The following is a 21,258-nucleotide window of genomic DNA, read 5'->3' on the forward strand; positions in this document are numbered from 1 at the left end:
AACACAGAGAAAAACAGCCACTGAAATATAGAGTTTATTTACAAGAAAACACGGGCTTGCATTTTTTATAATTTTTAGATCTTTTTCTTTGTCAGAAAGGCACTTCATCAAATACTCGTAGCGAAATTAGGAAAACTCAATTTGGTAAAAGGCACATTTAAAAAAAAAAACAAAAACAACTCAGCAACATACAAGGAGAAGACACGAAGACGAGAACACAAAATGACAAAGCATTTTCAAACTTTAAATGAACGAGAAAAAATGGATGACGAGGTGAAAATGGCGATCGTGACTTAATTCCCACGCTGTGATTAAAACGTCGCGTCTCCGTATTTTGTGACGTGGGCTTAAGAACTTTTTTTCTTTACAATGTAAAACTAACCAAAGGCGAACATGAGATCTAGAAGGAGGAGTCACCACAAAACAAACAAACACAGCTTCACAAAAACGTGGTGAACCATCGCAATTTCCCAAATGATAAAAAAACTAAAACACAGAAAGAGAACTTTGAGATGATGGAGGTGTAACGACGTGATCACATGTTTGTGATTTAAGGCAATGAACGGACAGACACTGTTACCTGTGAGTGTGTTTTCCTTCAACCACCAGTAACGCTCACATTTTCAGAGCCGAGGCTCCAGCAATGAGATGAGTGGTGACCTGACAGATCTCACTGCATAGCAAAAGTGGGAAGAAACCCCCCAAATAGGATTGTAAAAAAAAAAAAATTTATTATATATATGTACATTGCTGTGTTTGTTCCTTCAGAGTGTGTTGGTCAGCTGGCTATGTTTAACAGAAAACCAGTGCAGTGAGTGAGCCAGTCAAGTTTTTACACTAACAGTTCCTCTCTCTCGCTCGCTCTCTTTTAGCTTCTTTTCCGCCACAATGGTCCGGTCCATGGAATGTATGGAACCCAAGTGTGCGCACATTTTCCTCACAACTCAGCTAAACTGCACCCATCCTGGTTTCTCAGCATCTGTACTGGAGCTGTGGAGGACGACAATGACAGACGTAGTGAGGGAAGACTCAAGTCTAACAAAGTGTGCAACATTAAAACAGATTCAGTTATGGAGTAATTAATTAATTAATTAATGCATTGTCACAAAAATGAAAAATGTCAAAAAATGTTGATTCTCGTGAATCTGTGTTTGTTGCATGTTCCTGTGCTCTGGAGGCGGAGCTTTGGGGGGGGAAGTCTGGACTTTCGAGCCTGCTTGAACAGTTTTTCCTGGATCTTAAAGCTGGTTGTGCATAACTTCAGTAAACAGACAAATGTCTGTTAGATTCAAACGATTGTCAAGTGAGTTCTCGTATTTCCACTTATCAGCTCCACTTGACTGTGTGTTTCTTAGTATAACGACGCTTGGATTTCATGTCACATTTCCTGTGCCGCACACAGGAAATGTTCTGTTTTATGTCACAGACAGACGGAGGAAAAACAGCCACATGACACTAGTATTTAGAGCATCTTCTGCCCCTCTGCAGTGGCTCCCTTTAGCTTTGACGCTTAAATGAAGTAATGTGTACATGAAGAAGTTCACATTTACTTTTAATTTCATTACTTTTCCACAAACAGTGGAAGGACACGGTCAACATTAATCCGTATCTTATTTTTTGTCTCCACTTTATAAGAGGTTGGCTATAAACGAACATAGTTTGTAGTTGCTAAATTTCCTAAATGCAATAAACTATCATTTGTTTATATAGAGTATATATTATATCTGCATTAAAAAAAACTCTACACAAGATTATCTTAATTTTATGGGTCAAATAGGTTTTGTGGCTCCACAGGTTGCAGACCCTGGGTTAGATTATGAGTGAAAGCACAAACTAAGCTCACGGAAAGTTTCAGATGTGAATTCTACGGCTCAAAAAAGAAAAAAAACAGTTGTTCAGCAGTTTAACAGGATAAACACTTCCTGCCTCTCCTGCCCCTGCGCTGCTGCTATATACACACAAACACTCCTTCGGTCGGGGTCTGATAGTACTGCTTGACAGAGCCCAAATGATAGAAAGTAGCAAACAAATAATGTAACATCATTTCTGTTCAAGAAGACCAAACACAGGCAGAATAATATCATTATCAATATCAAAGAAAAGAAAGAAAAATGATGCACGCAGCTTTAATACAAACATGATAAGATGACAGGTGAGATGGATTACTAAACAAAAACTTACTTGGAACCGGCAGATGTGAAGTCTCCCCACACGTCAGAACTAGGCAGGGCTGCAGGTGGAGGGGACCCAAAGTCTAAGAGGGAGGCTGGTGCTTAGAGAAAGACAATGATGGAAAGCATTAATGATGTTTACCTCACACATTTGTCCAGATATTTTAAAAAATGACTGTGAAATTACTGTGAACAGCTGGGACTGTCTGCTGTCCTCCAGGAGGTGGTATGACGCCTCCAGCCTTTGCTCCGGGTGGAGGTGGGAGAAGACCTCCACCCATCGGCCGTGGTTTGGCACCGACCGTTTCCTTCTTCTTGATGTTCTGCTGCCGACAGAAATCACAGGTGATTTCAAGTTTAATTTCATTATCGTTGACAGGGCTGCGACTAACGATTATCTTCTCCATGAACTGATTCATTCTTTGGGGCCGTAAAATATCAGAATCACTTTTATAAACCTTGAAATGATGCCCACAAACCTAAAATTATTCTGTTTTAATGAGCAAACAAACCAGAATATTCACATTTATGCAGTTGAAAAATGAGACAGAGGGCTTGTTTTAATTATGTACATATATGTATATATATATATATACACACACACACACACACACACACACACACACACACACACACACATATATATATATATATAAAAAAACAACAACACTCAAACCGATAAGTCAATTATGAAAAAAGTTGGAAATGAACTCAACAATGGATAAATTGATGGTGATATCTCTCACCCCAATGTTGATCTTGATCGTCTGCCCCTCTTTGAAGCTCAGGTCCAGTTTGGGTGCCGCGCTCTCACAAGCTTCCATTTTTGCAAGCTCACCTTCTTGCTTTACCCACCTTCACAGATAGAGTTTGAGAGCAGATTAGTATAACTGTATATTTTTCACATAGTTAAACTTTAACATGGTATTAAGAATCAAACTGGATTGGTGCTATTGCTACTACAGCTACTACTGATTCCATGACTTTTGGATAATTATGACTAAGATGACTTAGAATCTAGATGCTCACGTAGCTTCAATGTTGCAGATAATACATTCATGGATAATAACTTAGATAAAACTTACTTAAAATGGTCTTGTAAAGCAACGTTGAAGTCGAATGAATCGCCACGATCGGCAAAACCCAGACCAATAAAAGCATGACGACCTTCGATCAATCAAACAACACCAAAACACATGAGAACGGCTTTTCCATCACACAATAACGCATTAAACAAATGCAGTACATTACTGTAATACAGACACAAAAATTAAACTGACTACTCTTCTTTGTTTTAACAAATCCCGAGTGAGAAATGCTGTTTAATTCTGCTGATGATCACACACGCAACAAACGCAACGACAAGCTCAGACCTGGTATCAACATCTGTTCAGTTATCTGATCACTGATGAAGAGCTTCTAAATACGACTCTGCATCAACATGAATCCTGGATGTGTGTCCTGTCAGCATGTGATGTGATTAGAAAAAAGAAATCAGGATCGTGGTGGTGAAAACAAATAAAGTAATGTATATTAAGTATGAATTACATGTATAGGCACGGATTAGATATTTAAACACGAGTCCTTGTGTGGTTTTTGTGATTGAATCAGGTCTTCTGTACTTGGATCAGTCAGGATGGATGGATGCCAGTACCAGGTCTGAATGTGGTCTCAGTCATGCCATAATATCATTCTAGTTAAGTCCTGATGAGAGTGTCTTACCATTGCCGTCCTCTATCCGGATCACGAAATACCTGCTGGAGTCTGTGACTGCTTCAACTACACAACCTGGATACTGGTCAACTGGAGCTTGTGCAAACAACTCTCCTGCAAAACAAAACAAAACACATGAACACCACATTGTGTCTCAGGAGTATTTACTGTGTGTTAAACAATCTAATGACAAGGCTGGAGAAAGAAAAACCCACAAAACCAGATCGTTCACAGGCACTTTAAACACGTATTAGGAACAAGTCACAGAGAATGATGGAAATGCAACTCTAAAGAGGAAAAAGCATTCTAATGGCAGGTGTAAAGTGGCCTCTGAGACATACAGTGTATTTCCACCGGCTCTACTCGCCTCGCCACGGTACCTGGTACTATTTTCAGTACCTGCTCCAGCGTCCAAAAGCGTGCTGAGTAGGTACTATGCGATGACTGGTCTGACTGGCGTCACAGGAAGAGACGTCCCACACAGAAATCAAGCCGAACAGCGCCGAACTGTAGATCACTTAAAACTACTTAACAATCCTAAAAAGGTGGGTTAATCTCCAACAACTACTGGGGAAATCTCTATATTTAACAGAGGAGTCTGGTGTATTTTGGGACAACACTGTAGTCTGTACTCTGGAGACGTGTGGACAGAAATCAAGCCGAACTGTAGATAAGTTAAAACTGCCGTGTCGTGCAGAGGCGGGACGAGTAGAGCCGGTGGAAATACGCCAATAATCACACGTACAGTAGTTCAGGACAGTAAAGCTGCAAAAATCAGCTGATTAGACATTCAAACTGTACCATGAGCCAAATCCAGTCACACATGTTGAACTCTAACAGCTTGTTAATGTGAAGCAAGCTCGTTACAAGAATCTTCTGTTGACAATAATGACAGTAAATGCAAATATTTCCATGTTTTGATAACATCCTTTGACAAGCACACACAAACTTGTCAGTGTTGAGCCTAGTTTATATATATTGAGGTTGAAAGGAAGTGCTTAAAGCAAGATGCTCTTACGTAACCTGACAACTTTGGATGATTTAAATTAAACTTATCATCACCGTTTGTAAGTAAACCAGTAGAAATGCTTTGGTTAGGTTTTTATTACAACTAAACCATGACAAAGAGACGGGTACCTGTGCTTTTAATCATATGTTATGAGTTTTAAAACATTTTAATCACCATCAACAGTGAAAGTGACAAACCACTGCAAATGAACATCACTGTATATTGACTCCAGCGCCTCTGAGCAGCGCAGAGCAGCAGAATGAGGCTCTACTTCACGCGGTTTGAAGCCTTGACTGCTGAGGTTTCTGTGGCGTCTTTCTGGCTACACTGTAGTACAAGTGCTGCTCTGAAGGTTAAAAGTAATGACTGACTTTAAATTTTCATCGTTTTGCTCCTATTTTGTGCACTTGTGGCTGTGGAAAGTTAAGTTGTACAACTAAAGGAGTCAGTTCTGAGGAGACTGTTACAATTATTACAAGATTTTTTTTAAGTATGTGTATATCATTTATTGCAGAAATAGACTTCATAAAATTGTTAAATATTGCTCTGTTAATGAGTGTTAAAAACATCTCAACTGACTGGTTTCTTCAATTTTCACATGGGAGCAAAAACAATCTTAAATTATTTGAAATTAACTTCCATATTTTTTTTTTTATTGTCATAACTTTTTTGGCCCCAAGTCTGAGTGTCGTAAAAGTTTCACAAAGAGCATAGTTGTGAGTTGGTTTAGTTACAGAGTCACAATTCTTCCATTAATCAATTATTAATTGACTCTTTTGATAATCAGTGAATGGGGTTCAAATTGTTTGTTTTGTTTTCAGCATCTTAAATGTGAATATATATATATATATATATATATATATATATATATATATATATATATATATATATATATATATATATATATAAATATATATATTCTGGTTTCCATTTGACAGTAAACTGAATTTCATTGGTATGAAAACAAAACTTTTGCCTTTTACAGGTTTTTGGGAATTTTCTGACATTTTAGGGACCAAACAACTCAGAGAATATGGTCAACAAATGACTCGATTATAAAAGTAATTGTTAGTTGCAGGCCAGAGTTGGGAGACGTGCAAAGAGTTAGGTTATGGACACACAGGCAGAACACACGGACTCAACATGAGCAGATATTGTTTACCTGAGTTTTTGTCTTCTAACTTTATGTAGGCCATCTTGCCTTTCGCAGTGATTTTCATCCTGCCGCTCCATGCAGGTTCATCCAGCTTCCAGTCAGCAGCACTGGAGAAAACAAAGGTTTGTGTGAGTGTCTTTCACAGGAACAGCTGACTCCATCATTCTTTTTTCAATTCCATCAGCTGCTGTCGCTGAGGACAGCAGGAGGAAGTGAAATTTTAAAGTTTCAGGAAGATGGAAATGAGACCAACTAAAGAAATACAAAAGGAACACAAAACACTAAGTATCTTAAAATGTCTGTCTAAAGTGAAACAAATGGTATTAAAGTGAATCTTAGTCAACTTAATAATGTGTTAGTCATTTACAACTTTTACTTGTTTGCAAACAGCATTTCCTCTACTACATTTTAAGTGTTTTATTTATTCTTAATGGTCTCTTGTATGCATGGTGATATACAAAAAAAGCACTTTACGTACTAAGTTATCATTGGAGGAATCAAGATGATGCGTTTAGTAGTTATTTAAGGCATTTTTTGATATTTTTGATAATAAAAACAAGCTCTCTGGTTTTTCAGCTTCTCAAAAATGAACATGTTCTGGTTTCTTTGCTCCACATAACAAAGACATTATTACAACGCTATATTTAACTGTATAATTATGTGTTGTGGACAAAACCAGCCACTTAAGACCATCATCAACACTTTCTGAACAATTAATAAAGACAATAGTCAGCAGACTAATCAATTATGTAAGAAATCGTTAGCTGCAAGACTCCGTTTACGGTCTTTTCCGCTCCTGGAGGTAAAGTCTGCCATGAGCTGTGCTCTTTGCTGAGTCAGCATTTAACTCCACCAACTCTCTTAAACTTTAGTTTGGAAGTGTCCGCAGGTGTGAGACACAGGTGAGACACAGGTAAACTCAGGTGAGCTGGCTGCTGATGTCGGTGGTGTCCGATTTCCGTGCTCAGATAAAGCTGGGGGGGGCTTCTATTTCGACAGCGGTACTCGATAGCCACACAACCGCGAATAAACCGCGTCCATTTAACACTAAAACGAAGGTAAGTTTCCGCTGCAACCAACAGAGAGACGAGGGGACGAAGGGAACGTCACCAACCAACATTCACGCTACTCTCTGTCCGATAATTGGTGTATTTCCTTTAAATTAGCTCCGCTGGACGACACTTGTCAACTCGAAACGCCGCCGCTCTCTGGGGGTCATAGTTACCGATATCCGCGGTTTGAGGCTCGCGGCGGGATCCGGTAAACGTGAACCTCGGGCTTCACGCAGAGCATCGACTCGTATGTGTTGTCTTCTGCCATTTTGTCAAGTTTCACTAAACTAAAACACCAACTTCCGACTTTCAATGGACACCCAACCACTGCTGCGGGAGCCGAGGGAGAACGACAGGAGCAGCAGTGCTTATTTAAACAGCGCCCCCTGTCGTTAGGATGCTCGAAGCCAATGAGCACAGATGGTGGTGTTATACTCCCTCTTGTGGGTGACGGGTGTACTGTTGCTGTTGAGCTCAGGGTGGGAATCACTGGAGGCAGTTATGTCATCATCATACTATAGTGTTGAGATATTAGAACTGTTTTTATTTCAGTTTTATCTATCAATTATTTGTTTCTTTATAAGATATGTATGTGATGGTTAAAAAACATGTTTTTAAGCTTATGGGAAAAAACATTTTTGAAAAAAACGAGTGTTCCCAAAACTGGGTTATACATATATAAATATGTATGTATATATGTTTATATATATATGTATGTATGTATGTATGTGTATATATATGTATATACTGTATATACATATATGTATATATGTACAGCATATATATATACATATATAAAGATTTAATATTTTCAACTTATGTGTTTTAATGTTTATTTTATGTAAGAAAGGCAAATAAAGACAAAGACAAATAAAATGTATAATAACAACAATAATAATAATAATAATAAATATAATAACATAATAGTTTGTTTTTTACTCTTCTGTCCATTACAAATGTGTAAAGAAGTCTGAAAATGTTACATTCATTGACAAATCTAAGTTTATCAAGATGTTATAGCACAGTATGTAATTGTAAGTATATAAATAGCTGTACTTTTTCTTTTACTGTCAATAGCTGCACAGAAGTAACCAAAAATACTTTTGTGGAAGCTTTTTTGTTTTTTGTTTGATTCATCTTAAACTGATCTAAAACACATAACTTCCTTATGGGTTTTAAAAATTCTTACACCTTTCTCCTTGAGAAACCAGGTTTAACAAAAAAATACAAAAGATACTCAGCTCTTCGTCATTTGAAGAATGTTTATTAAAGGGTTTTCACATGTCATTTTTCCAAGTTTGAAATGAATTATGACATCAAACACATCCGTTGGCTGAATGAAAACAGCATCATGGGTAAAACACAGGTTACAGGATGACTGCTATTTGCGTTAACTATCAACCTTAAATGATGAATTGTTGATTTTTTACTAAAAAAACCTTCCATGTCCTCCTCTTTACAATTATCGTAAAGCAAAAAAATACTGTATATTAAAATACAACACAGTTTTGGGGAACAACAAACAACTCTGACGTTTGCTTATCAGAATGGGTAAGTGGAGCAAAAATGAAGAGGTTTTAGTTTGATCTACGCTGTGTCAAGTTAGATGTTAAAAATGAAATACATTTGAAAGTTCCATTTAAGAGCTACATTTATTGGCCAAGTACCACGTTGCACCTGAATATCCCTCTCCTCGCCGTTCCCTTCCAAGTATGTTAGAAAATCTATGTAACCGTTCGTTAGCATCATTAGTTTGTCCATTGTTGACTATTTTAAAAACACCGTGGTCCAAAATGGTAGTGATATAGATATAAAAGGCTCATTCTAGGATAATACAAAACTATCCATACAATCAGGTGGTTTTACACCAGGGGCCTCAAACGCAAACGACCTGGGGGGCCACTGAACCTCTCGTCTGGTCAGGAGGAAGGGGCTGTTTAAGTGAAAAGAAGTCCAACTTTTTTGGGAAAAAGACAACTGTTCAGTTCAAATTACATCAGAATATTCCATGATGATATCGCATATCGTATAATTTGTGACTATATTTCACAGAATTTCAAAAATAAAAGTGTTCATTTTTAAACGGGACAATATATATATATAGTTCACAATAAAAACAAATATCTTTAGGATGAAAAATGAATGTATAAATCTTTAAATCTACAGAACCACATGTTTAAGACCTCTGTTGTACACTTACAAAAAATGCTGTATTTTTATTTTCAGTTTCTGCCAAATGAAAATAACCTCTAATTTTATTCTCACTGGACATTTACAATGAGGAGAGGTGAAACATCTTCAAACTCAACTCAAGCAAGTGTACTGAAGATGACCTGTGACTGAGAACCTCCTCAGACACGACCTGTACTGCTTGGTTTGGTATGTCTAAAAAAAAAAAAAAGAATAATAATAATAGTGCAATTTAATAAACTGCGTCTTAGGTAATGAAGAATTTCAACTAACAAATGAGTTAAAATATGTGCACAAGAGTAAAATCAACCAGTACTACCCATTGTAACTAGTGATAATTATTATTTAAGGCAAAGCGTCTAAATGTTCATCACTTGATGCAGGTTCATGGATTGTAGACGTCTTATTTAAATGTGACTGCTAATGTTTTGGCAGCATTTTGATCTAATTTCATTCAGTTTGCAAAAATAGTTTATTTTCACTTGGTTGCAATCAAGCAGGCAATGTTCTTAAAACCCTGGTGGGACAGGGGCAAAAAACAGAAACATTTAGTAAAACTATGCAGTGGAATCTGAATTCATTCTGTCAGAGACAAATTAAAACATCATACATTAGCCTGAAACTGACAGAAATCGATGTCATCTTAGACATGTAATGGTTTTATCTAACCACCATTATTTTAATAGCACACAATTGGTCAAAAACACACTGAAGCCTCCTAACTTAAATCAGTGAGACAGCAGCAACACTGACACAGGGACACTGATGCATGATTTCTTTAGACGTTCAATACAGCGATGGGTTTGACTTTTTTTCCTCCCCAGTTTCATGAACTTTAATGTAACAACCAGTGAAATGGCTTATGGAGGCTACATTTTTTTGTAATCTGGTACATGATTGGTCAACGTAAATTAAATAGAAGCACAGACACATGCATGTGAAGAGAGAGAAACAATATAAACTATTTAAAACAAAAACACAGCACGAGTAACTAGACAAATAAAAACAAAACACACAACAAAAAAAAACAAAAAACCCAGGGAGTTATTTCATTATTGCTTGAATAAGCTTGATTTAGTGACACTTCGTCCTTCTGATCTATCATCTTTGGCCACAGGCTGAGAGCCCACAGGGCACTTCTTATATCATAGCCACTGGTGTCAAACAGGCCTGTGGATTGTGGAAAATGCTGGTCTGGGCTAATGCAGTATTAAAACACACTTTTGAGCACAGAGCACTTTTACTCAACCTTCTATCGACTTGTACTCCAGTTGCCGAACACACACAGTCAACTCTCAGCACTTTATTTAGGCTGAAGCCAACAAACTGGAGCCAGCATCCCAGTGGAACCCCAGCCCTGATCCACAATCCATCAGGGGAGTGGCCAGCTCGTTCATTTGCATGTCTCCATGGGGATTCCTACAGACTGACAAGCGGTCTTTATCCTCCTAAGGAGACAGATGCCTGTTGCCCTGGCACACGGCCGGCCAATCAGATTTAAAATCATAGGGCACCTCATGGTACACCAAAGCATCACAGTGTGTAGTAGGGTGCGAGGCAAAAACCTGTTCACAGTGTGGAACAGAAGCGGTTTCTGGTCTTGGGTTGATCTCTGCCAGCCCCTTACAACCTTCCACAGAGGGAAAAGACAAGGCGAAAGCAGAAAGCAGAGTAGAGAGGGGGCTGAGAAGTTCGTCACAATCCATGCTACGTCTTCATATTTGTCGGTCAGATTTTCTATCATCCCACAACTCTGCTCTTCATACCCCACAACCCCTTTAACTGCCACCATTTATGGCCAAGGAAATAACATTTTTTTTTTCTTGCAGCAGGCAGATCCAGTTTATCTGCACAGTCGAAAGCCTGAGGTACCATCTGGGCCGGTGGGCTGGCGGATCACATGATTGTGTGGACCAACTGGCTCTGATGGTTGCTGTGTACTCATACGAGCTGGCCTAATGACATGGGAGTGAGTGAAGATTAACTTATATGCATTTCTTATACTCTCAAATTTAACAAATATTGATGGTTGTTGTTGTTGTTGTTGTTGTTTGGGCTATGGTATATATATATATATATATACACACATATATATATATATATATATATATATATATATATATATATATATATATATATATATATATATATATATATATATATATATATCTCTTACCTGTCATGGCTGGGATTTTCCTGAGGTGTTTCCTCTGAAGAAGCACTTCCTAAAATCCTTCTCCTGGCTTCTGCGTACTCTGCCTCCCTCTGGGCCAAAGACTTCATCTGCTGGGAGGGTCGAGATGAGGCTGCAGGGTTTCCTGCAGTACCGTTATTTGAAGGGCGCTTTAAAATTCTAATTTGTGGTGGGGGTGCTGCAGGCAGAGAGTCGTCCTGGATTACCACAGCAGTTCGCACGAGTGAACAACCTGAACCCAAGCTCGATTTCCTACACACATCACACGGTGTGGAAAGAATACAATTATTATGGGGGGAAAAAAGCACATATTAGTGGTTATTAGGACATTTCTAGTTTGCTTACTTTGCTTCCTGATTTATTTTCAGCTTAGCTTCAAGCCTTCTCTCGATTTCCTAGAGAGGAAGACAGAAACATTCATTTGTTACTGCTGTCCAACAAGAACAAGCACATTTTCTGTCTTATTACTCATTCTCAAGTTGCTGTGTCAGATAAAAACACACTTCTGACACAGTTAAATTAATACCTTGTTAGAAAGGATCTATTTAAAAAGACGCAACATGCAACACTCGGGAAACAAATGTTATCTATGTGAAATGTTAAGAGTAGTTACAGCACACTGCAGAAATAGCGTGTTCTTTGTTTATTTGTTAATAATTATGTTTCTGCAACAGATGTGGAGCTAATCGAGGCTGTAAAATGTCCCCATTTGACATTTTCACAAATAAAGGGTGGATCGAAGACAGTGAAATTAAATAATAACTCAAACAAACTTCAGTAGTTTAACTTTTTACAACATTACAATGTTGGATTCTCTTCAGATCAGCCTGTCACTTCCGCCACAGACTAGTGTAAACAGTGGTCCCCACATACAGGACTAAGTCTACGTTGTTAAAAATAAAAACAAGAATAAAGGAAATTGAGCATTTGGGGATGCCACTAGAGCTTTCCAATAATTAATACTAATATTAATAATAACACTAACAATAGTTGTGTGGAGAGCATAAAACGAGACGTCGTCCCGTGTCGTTGCAGAGCAGTTAGGCCTGTGTAGCTCAGCCAGGAAGAGAGGCTGCAGTCTTTGATAAGAAAATGGATATAAAATCGTATTTAGCAGTTCTATTAAAGAACTATAAACTGCCAATAACGCTTGTGGACAGGTTTTAAGTGCGACTTGCAGTCGAGTGTCTCACCCCGCTGTCCGCTGCCTCTTCCCAGCTCTCGGAAACCTCCTCATCCTCCATCTTTTAACAGCACTGCTGGCTGGTTAGCTCTTCGGCTCCGCCGGCTAACTATCTACCATCCACACCGAGGGCATGGGGCGGGGGCAGCGCCTGCACCGACACCGCGGAAGGAGCTCGGGTTGAACGGGTTTTGTTACCAGAAAGGGGGCTGAGGGGACCAGATTCACAAATCCTCCCCGGGCCTCGTGTTAGCCTGTTAGCGTAGCTCCTCTCTGACGGCACGCTCCTCTTCTTCGGCTTCTTGAAGAAAATGGCGGCGTAGACGCTCGTAGGCGTATTACTGCCCCCCACAGGACGAAATGTAACGTGCACAATCACACTCATAATCCATTAGAAACAATGACCAAGCCTCCGTATGCAGAATTGAACAGAATCACCTTTTGGAGCAAATGTAAGGATAAAGATAGAAGAATTTTGCCTTACTTTGGACTCCTTTTCCCAGAATCCCTCCCTGCCACTCTCTTTCAACAGCCCTCCTCCAAGTTCCCACTCTGCCCAAGGATTCTTTGACTTCTTTGATGTTTTATGGCAGGTGGCATCTGTAATCTTCTCCTTTTTTGTTTTATAAGGATTACTGCCAATTTAGTCAAGTTGTTTGTATGTACCTTTGGACTTATACACACATTTGTTTAAGCACTGCAGTGCTTATGTGCCCAGTGAGTAAAAAAAAGACTTCTAAGGTGAGACTGCAGATTGTAACTGGGGATGGGTATTGATATCGGTTAGTATTGGTATCGATACTGGTCAAAATCACTGGTTTAGATATTGGGCAGGTGAGAAATGTAAAAATCTGATCATATCCAAAAATCCTATATCACATGTTTCACTATGCACATGAAAATGCAAATAAAAGTCAGCAAAAGCATTTTAGCTGAGTCAGGTTTGGGCTGTTTATTTGTTCTTTTTAAGAGAGCAATATTTACCCAGTTGGAGAATTGTGTCTTTGAGGTGACTCAGCAGTGCACAAATGTGTTGTTAACAGCTTCAAAGCTCATAAATGGTCTTAAATGATCGGACCAATATTGGTATTGGTAGATAGTGGAGTTTGTGATATCAGTATTGGAAACAAAAAGTGGTATCATCCCACTCAACACAAACATAATGATGGGTAGTATATTCCATTTCTGCTGATGCACCCTCCTTAATGTTACATACCAGAGCTTTAACTAAAAATACTGTAAGAACTAAACAAATAAATACATAAAACCAGTGGCGTCCACATGTGTGTGTGTGTGGGGGGCCCTTGAACTTAGTTTCCTATGGGTGCCCTTCCAATCCAAAAGGGTTTTGTTATGACGTTCCCTAATAGTACATTACATGACAGTGTCCCAAAGAGTGTCCTCAGAGGATATATTATTCAGTGCTGTATAGAAAATAGAACATGATTGCCTTGCTGTAAAGGATGGCCCTATATAGGTATACAAAGGTGTGTGAGAATGTGGGAAATGATATAATAGTGGCACCTGCCCCACTGGTGCACAGTAGGTACCACTTAAACTTTTCTCAGTAGGCGCCCTTTGATTTATTTTGCAGCAGTTGTACTTTTTAATTTTCGCCCTTGCCCTTGTATGTCTGTGCACGCCACTGTATAAAACTTGCCAAATACAAAAACCCGAAAATTGTAACGCATTAATTAAGTTTCTGAGACCAACGAAAGTTGATATACTTCAATGTTTATATGCAAAACAAATAAGCAGCTTTTTGGATTCCCCTTCCTCCACTTCTGGTCGCAGCCACTAGGGGCGCACCGTTGGAGCTCGGGACCCACCCTGCCCTGATACCACGAACGGTCCGCGGCTGCCTGAGCGCCGCTGTGCTGCGGGGGACGCTGTTCGCAGAGCGGAAGATGGCGACTGTTTGGTGGCTGCAGAGGAACCTCCGGAGCTGATACCGGGGAGAAGAAGAGGCAACACTCATATCCTAGTCGAGACCACGTCCAAAAACAACGGTATGTGTTTAAAATGCCGCAATCGGTGCTTTCCAGTTTCATGGTTGAAGTCCGTGTGACTTTAGAGGAGTCACCGTTAGCAAAGATTACCAGCAATAACACCGGACTGGATTGTAGCAGCTAGCTTGTTAGCATCCAGGATATAAACGAGCCTAAAAAGGGTGTCGCGTCATTGAGAATATTCAGAGGTGGCGAGTTTTGTGCCGTGTTACTGAGATGTAATCAAAACAAAATGCGTCAACTGTGGCATTTCACGATCAAAGGAGTCCTTTGGATGTTTAGCTAACGTTAGCCTGTGGGCTCATAATAACTTAGCTAGCCTCGTTAGCCGGTGCTAGCATGCATTCTCAATTCATCAACACACACGTCTCCCTGTTCAGCAGCGAAAACACAAGTCATTCCTCGTGTGTTTGTTCTCAAGTCATTTCGATTTAATTCTCCTCGGTGATGCTTTTGTTTTGCCTTGGCAGCGCATCATCACATTTATTGTGACGACAGCTAGTTCAGATGTAGCTTTAAAGATACGCTCTGCTGTGCAGGGGCCAGCTGTTCCGGCTAAAGAAAGGGCACCACCCGTTTCAAACAATAGATGTAACGGTGAAGTCTGCTGACACTAAAATGCTATGCTGATTACAGCTCAGCAGTCACACTGAGTTTCTCACGTCAGCTCGTCCAGTTTTGTTCAGGGAAACAATCAAACTCACTGTTCGTTTACAGGAACCCAACAAGGATCAAACGAGACTAGTGGTCAAATAACAAGTCTGCTAAGTTAAACAGAGCAAGTCACCGATTTCAGAAGCGTTGTGTGTTTCCGATCACTGGGTGCAGACACCTCAAGCTTGTCTCTCCGTGTCTCAGCAGACAATAATGTCCCGCTCCCCTGACAATGAGGATGGATGCTTTGTTGCCATGGATACAGAGGACGATGGTTCAGAGCCCGCTGGGTTAAATGATGAAGCAGACGCAAAGATGGGATCCTGGCGACAAGAAGTGGACATGGACGGCAGTGCCAAAGGAGTGGGGAGAACAATGGTGGAGTTACCAGAGGAAGTTCTTGAATATATTCTGTCATTCCTGTCACCGTACCAGGAACACAAGACCGCTGCGCTTGTATGTAAGCAGTGGTATCGCCTCATTAAAGGTATGTCTCACACATTTGTTTTATTTCTTTGTTAAACCTAATGATACACTTCTCTGTGGCTCTGAGTGGGCATTAGAATATGACATGGGGGAGCAAGTGACTTTTTACTGTTTCTCCACAAAGGGAGCAGGTCCTTCACAGTGATCAGTCTGGATTGCGGCTCTTCAGAGTTTTTATGGGGGGTGCTGATGGTTGCAATCTGCAGCATTGCTTTTAGATTCCATTAAATCCTAGACACTCTTCATTCTAAATACTTGAGAGGGGAATTTTAAAGAGTAACTCATTTGTGCTCATAGTCCACTCAGAACTGTCAGCGAGTGGAAACACTCTACCGTTTGCACGTCTTGTTACTTACTCGTGTTTGTCTGCCCTAGGTGTTGCTTATCAGTGCTATCATGGTTTCTTGAGAGCTGTCCAAGAGGGGAACATCCAGTGGGAAAGTCGCACATACCCTTATCCAGGAACCCCAATCACTCAGCGCTTCTCACACAGTCAGTATATGCTGCTTTACTACAGTCGTGTATACAGTGAATCACTTTTTTATAACAATAGGCCAAGGAACTTTCCAGTGAACACAGTACTTCCTGTTTTGCCTTCAATTGGTGAATCTGGTGATCAACTGATGATCACCAGGTTTAGATTTTCCGAGGCTCCTCATTCATTTGCCACACCAACAGAAACGTGTCTGTAGATAATGTGATAAGGAAGAAAACCTACGGCCCCAAGTGTTATCTATAATCAAAGGAAACATGTGTATAGATGCATCGCTTTTTCCTTCTATTTTACACTAACTGAAACAAACATGCATTTTATTTATTTGTAATTGTATGAACATTCCTGAGCCAAAGGCTGTATATCTTATTTTACTGACTTAAAGGCCACGTCTATCTAATTTGTTAATTCCTCATAGGAACATTAGGGTGTAAAATAACTCACCATTTTATGGATTTATGTAAGATTTGAATGAGAATAGTGGATTTTTTCTTTTTTTACATTTCCTATTGCAGTTTTGCAAACAACTGTGTATGTATACTCATTTCTTTATGAGAAATTCTCACTGTTTCTTTTGTTTTACCTTTAAAAATAAATCAACAGTACATTTTTTTTTCTCGTCTCATTATTTGCAACCCATTGCTTTTAATTTGTTTCTAATGTTTCCTTTTTGGGATTTCGCAGGTGCATGTTACTATGACTCAAACCAGTCCATGTATGTGTTTGGGGGTTGCACTCAGAGTAGCTGCAATGCTGCCTTCAATGATCTTTGGAGACTTGACCTCAACAGCAAGGAGTGGATCCGGCCATTAGCCTCAGGTATGAGTATTTCAACACCAGCAAAAGCCACAAAAAAAATTAATTGGAACTATTTTTTTTAAACTTTTAACATAAGTTAAAAAGGTAACATGGGGTTTCTGTTCTGTATGAGGGTGAGCCATATTTATGCATACAGTGGTCAGATGACAGCAATAAAAAGAAGCAGGGAAATATTTCCCTGGTGACTTTTGTTCATATAAACTTTGGAGATTATTGTGCCTTTTATAAAATGCTGTTACGTTACTGAATTCTGTGTTTTGTTTTATGAGTTTCTTCTGCAAAGACCAACAGATAGTTCACTTGATACATGTATCTTTTCCACATGTGGAAGCATGAAACTGCTTTGACGTGACATTTTATACACGACACAAACTAGCGACTCGTCTTATCGGTGTATTGAGTCAATATATATTTTAGATATTTCTTAGCTAAATAATGGAGATTAACGCATGTTTTCAGGTTTTTTAAGTCTTTTTAACTGATCTACAGTTCGGCATTGTTCGGTTTGACTTCGGTGTCGGGCGTCACGCTCATTACTCTCCCAGTGACGACACTCTCTGACCAATCAGTCGACCTCACATTTTAGTTTGCTCAGCTATTTTCCTTCCATAAGTTGCAGGGTTTACTTATTTGATTATAAATGTAGATACGTGCAGTTTCATGATTATTCAGCAGAAATAATGACCACTGTATTTGCTCTTTTCTTTTACAGGCTCTTATCCATCACCTAAAGCCGGGGCAACTCTGGTGATGCACAAAGATCTGTTAGTCCTCTTTGGGGGCTGGACTCGACCCAGTCCTTATCCTCTGCACCAACCAGAACGATTCTTTGATGAAATCCACACCTACTCTCCTTCCAAAAATTGGTGAGTTGGATTTCACTACAAAGTGGAGAAATGGAATAGTTACAGCGTAGCACTTTTCACCATGGGTTTTCCTCTCTGTGATTTATCTTTTATCAGGTGGAACTGTATCGTCACAACACACGGGCCCCCACCCATGGCCGGCCACTCTTCCTCTGTAATTGGAAACACCATGGTAGTGTTCGGGGGATCATTAGGAGCACGTCAAATGTATGCATTTTCTACTTTAATGTGATTACATGTCATTTAAAACCAGGATGTGCAGAGTTAATCCGAACTTTAAATCTGTACCTTTCTGCACTGTTAAGATAATTGGGTGTTTTGCTTTGTTGTTTAGGGAGTAAAATCTGTAGAAATAAAGACAAATCAGTTACATTTAGTGTTCCATCACACACTTTTATTTTAACATTTTTCAGCATTGCATCTTAGATTATAACTGGAATGTTATAAATCAATGAAAACATAATCTGCTACCATCTGACAGTGTTGTTCCACTCTTTATTGGTCCACATCAGGAGTAATGAAGTCTGGGTTCTAGATCTGGAGCAGTGGTCCTGGTCCAAACCTCCCATATCTGGCCCATCTCCACACCCACGAGGAGGCCAGTCACAGGTAAGGATTCATTCATAAATGCACAAAATATATACAAAATAATCTATTGTCTTTTTGATCATCTGGTATAGTGGTGGTTGCAAATGGAGTGCATTTGTCACTTTAAGACCGTTTCCCCTGAAATTAAAGGATACATTTAAATGTTTTCTCTCAGATTGTCATCGATGACCAGACATTGCTCATCTTGGGAGGATGTGGTGGTCCTAATGCGGTAGGTCTTTGTTATTCTACTTTCAGAATATTTCTGCTTCCCCGACAAGTAACGCGTTTACTCAAATATTTCTCTTGCGTTAAAGCTCCTTAAAGATGCCTGGCTGCTTCACATGGGTGCACCACCGTGGAGGTGGCAGCAGCTGCAGGTGGAAAACGAGGACCATGGAGCCCCAGAGCTTTGGTGTCACCCAGCTTGTCGAGTAAGTGTCTGACTGATGAAAAAATTCCCAGGGTCATTGAATGCATCTCGTTTCATCCAGCGAATTTCCCATCAGAACAAACTGCATGATGTAGGGATGTCATTTCTACCCAAAGTGATGCTGTTTCCTGCGTCATAAAGACCTTGGTGAAGTTAGTTTAATGAAAGCACGCACTGCTGCAGGGCGAGCTGTGTGTGGTTGCTGGTTTCCCATTCCTAGTCTGTGTACATGAAATCATTTATCCAACTAATTCATGTTTCATTTGTCATCTTCTTCAAGGTGGGCCAGTGTGTGGTGGTTTTCTCACAGGCGCCGTCTGGCCGTGCACCGCTCAGCCCAAGTCTTAACTCTCGGCCCTCCCCCATAAGTGCCACACCTGCCCCTCTGGGCCCTGAACCGCCTTCCCTGCGCTCACAGTCTCCCGTCCGGAGCGGGGCCGCCGGCGTCGTCCTGGGAGCTATTGAAGAGGCTCCGTGTGTTAATGGCCGGTGGGGAACGCTGAGGCCTCGGCCTTCAGCAAGAGGAAGTGCCAGAGACGGAAGCCCGTCCTCGTCCCAGCAGCCGTCTCCTTTGCAAGGTCCAGACAGCCCTCCTCTTCCTCCATTACTAAATGGATCCTCCCCGTCACCTCGGACCAGCCCAGCCCAGGCTGCGTCTCCTCCCTCTCGCCCTCACCTGCCTGCCTCCACAGACTATGGTTGGGACTCTCCCCCCTCTGCCTCTCACCACCCTGAGGTGCCCAGCACCAACGGCCTGCACACTCCTCCTGCGGGCTCCCCACACACTCCCCCGGGAGCAGTGTCTCCGGCTGCCTTACGACGAGGTCTGGAGGCAGTAAAGAACAAATCGTCCTCATCTTTACCATCGTCATCGCCATCGTCTTCCTTTCACGCACAGGGAGCTTCTCCTGGGGGCGGAAGTAGTGGAGGAGCAGGAGGAGCAGGAGGAGGGGCGGGTCCTCCTGGAACTCCGCCCTCGTCATCCTCCAGCCCTCCACAGGCCACTGGGAGTGATGGACATGCTATCCCACCTATTGCACGGCGCCTTGGCCATCACCCACCTCAAAGCCTGAACGTAGGAAAACCTCTGTACCAGTCTCTCAACTGCAAACCCATGCAAATGTATGTGCTGGATGTGTCCCGGGCCAAATCTGCCGCAGTGGTGTCCTGGAGGGTTTACGGTAACGGGACTCCCGCGGCAGTTACTGGGCCACCGGAGACCAGCCTTCACACTGTGGTGCAGGGCAGGGGAGAGCTCATTATTTTCGGGGGCCTGATGGACAAGAAACAGAATGTGAAGTACTACCCTAAAACCAACGCCTTGTACTTTGTACGTGCTAAAAGGTAATGCAGCTGGAGAGACGGACGCTTTGACCTGTGACCACACAAGGAAGCTGAGACACAAAGCCTTTTTCCTCTAGAGGATTATGGGAAAAGAACGTCATCATTGTTAGGTGTTTCATGTCAGAAATTCACTCCACCCCCCCTCAACAGCTACAGAAAACACTTTAACTACATTTGGATAAAGACAGATTTTCTTTTGTGTGAATGAGACTCCTGACTGTGTGTGTGTGTGTGTGTGTGTGTGTGTAGTTGAGTGCATTGATGAATTGACAGACTGGACATTTTCTTTTTGCCTAGCCTAACAATGATCAACCAAATAATAACATTTCTCTTTCTCTGTGTCTCCCTCCTCTGAACTGTGGAAAAAACGGACACCAAACGGTTGATGACTACCTTGCTTTTTGTATCACTCTTTGAGCCTGCAATGTTTACATTGGAAAACGGTGTGAGAGAGTGTGTATGCATAATGTGTGTCGTGTGTGTGCACGTCGGTGGTCAAACGTTGTTAACTAATGTCCTGTCCGGGGGCCACGGTGGATGAGATTACGGCACTGTACTATAAACATAGTTAAACAATAAAGGCCTCCGTGTCTGCTCTGTCACAGTCGCATCATTTCCTGCTGCGTGTTTGTTATCATGTCAATCTTTTCTTTTCCGTTTTTCTTCACAAAAACATCTCTCTGCAAAGCTTTGAATCATATCACGTGATCTTCAGCAGGAAAGTTATCAATCAATCTGACTTTGTAAACCAACATGAATTTAGTGTCTAATAAAATGGAAATAGGTTACTATTTAAATCCATGTTTTATTTAATGAATAGTTTGAATGGAAAAACTAAAAAAATAAAGTGGACAAACCTGGAAAATCAACATAAAATTCCATTTCATGGTCCTGAAGC

The 21,258-nt window shown here is 40.6% G+C and overlaps 3 protein-coding genes across 5 annotated transcripts; 1 reads left to right on the forward strand and 2 right to left on the reverse strand.

Annotated features, from left to right (window-relative positions):
* Positions 1-21: 21 nt before the first annotated feature.
* Positions 22-7,445, reverse strand: necap2 (NECAP endocytosis associated 2). 2 transcript variants are annotated; one of them, XM_058630969.1, is made up of 8 exons: positions 7,275-7,445; positions 6,056-6,156; positions 3,894-3,998; positions 3,257-3,338; positions 2,918-3,026; positions 2,359-2,494; positions 2,182-2,272; positions 22-990 (listed from the first exon to the last, which is right to left on the reverse strand). In XM_058630969.1, the coding sequence occupies exons 1-8, from the start codon at positions 7,367-7,369 to the stop codon at positions 945-947; spliced, it is 765 nt and encodes a 254-aa protein (XP_058486952.1). In that variant the 5' UTR covers positions 7,370-7,445; the 3' UTR covers positions 22-944. The 2 variants fall into 2 exon arrangements, with proteins under 2 accessions (XP_058486952.1, XP_058486951.1); XM_058630968.1 differs by having other exon boundaries at positions 2,359-2,497.
* A 900-nt stretch (positions 7,446-8,345) lies between these two features.
* Positions 8,346-12,977, reverse strand: LOC131460457 (SUZ domain-containing protein 1-like). The gene is made up of 4 exons (XM_058630983.1): positions 12,679-12,977; positions 11,831-11,880; positions 11,468-11,737; positions 8,346-11,246 (listed from the first exon to the last, which is right to left on the reverse strand). The coding sequence occupies exons 1-4, from the start codon at positions 12,727-12,729 to the stop codon at positions 11,135-11,137; spliced, it is 483 nt and encodes a 160-aa protein (XP_058486966.1). The 5' UTR covers positions 12,730-12,977; the 3' UTR covers positions 8,346-11,134.
* Positions 12,978-14,508: 1,531 nt separating this feature from the next.
* fbxo42 (F-box protein 42) lies at positions 14,509-20,967 on the forward strand. 2 transcript variants are annotated; one of them, XM_058630938.1, is made up of 10 exons: positions 14,509-14,677; positions 15,536-15,818; positions 16,193-16,309; positions 16,995-17,129; positions 17,842-17,995; positions 18,092-18,202; positions 18,508-18,604; positions 18,759-18,815; positions 18,901-19,017; positions 19,297-20,967. In XM_058630938.1, exons 2-10 carry the CDS (start codon positions 15,545-15,547, stop codon positions 20,362-20,364), a joined length of 2,130 nt encoding a protein of 709 aa, XP_058486921.1. In that variant the 5' UTR covers positions 14,509-14,677; positions 15,536-15,544; the 3' UTR covers positions 20,365-20,967. The 2 variants fall into 2 exon arrangements, with proteins under 2 accessions (XP_058486921.1, XP_058486920.1); XM_058630937.1 differs by having other exon boundaries at positions 15,539-15,818.
* Positions 20,968-21,258: the final 291 nt, after the last annotated feature.

Source organism: Solea solea, chromosome 6 (genome assembly GCF_958295425.1).
Source record: "Solea solea chromosome 6, fSolSol10.1, whole genome shotgun sequence".
In the NCBI taxonomy this organism is placed as follows: Eukaryota; Metazoa; Chordata; class Actinopteri; order Pleuronectiformes; family Soleidae; genus Solea; species Solea solea.

Bases quoted from the DNA above. Each gene is read 5' to 3' on its own strand.
- necap2 (XM_058630968.1), bottom strand. From the start codon at position 7,369: ATGGCAGAAGACAACACATACGAGTCGATGCTCTGCGTGAAGCCCGAG. The intron at 3,339-3,893 runs GTAAGACACTCT...GATTGATCGAAG, and splicing joins CCGGATAGAGGACGGCAATG to GTCGTCATGCTTTTATTGGT. The intron at 2,273-2,358 runs GTAATTTCACAG...TCTTTCTCTAAG, and splicing joins GACAGTCCCAGCTGTTCACA to CACCAGCCTCCCTCTTAGAC.
- LOC131460457 (XM_058630983.1), bottom strand. From the start codon at position 12,729: ATGGAGGATGAGGAGGTTTCCGAGAGCTGGGAAGAGGCAGCGGACAGC. The intron at 11,881-12,678 runs GTGAGACACTCG...CTTCCTCTCTAG, and splicing joins AAGAGGCAGCGGACAGCGGG to GAAATCGAGAGAAGGCTTGA. The intron at 11,738-11,830 runs GTAAGCAAACTA...TGATGTGTGTAG, and splicing joins AAAATAAATCAGGAAGCAAA to GAAATCGAGCTTGGGTTCAG.
- fbxo42 (XM_058630938.1), top strand. From the start codon at position 15,545: ATGTCCCGCTCCCCTGACAATGAGGATGGATGCTTTGTTGCCATGGAT. The intron at 15,819-16,192 runs GTATGTCTCACA...TGTCTGCCCTAG, and splicing joins GTGGTATCGCCTCATTAAAG to GTGTTGCTTATCAGTGCTAT. The intron at 18,605-18,758 runs GTAAGGATTCAT...GTTTTCTCTCAG, and splicing joins CACGAGGAGGCCAGTCACAG to ATTGTCATCGATGACCAGAC.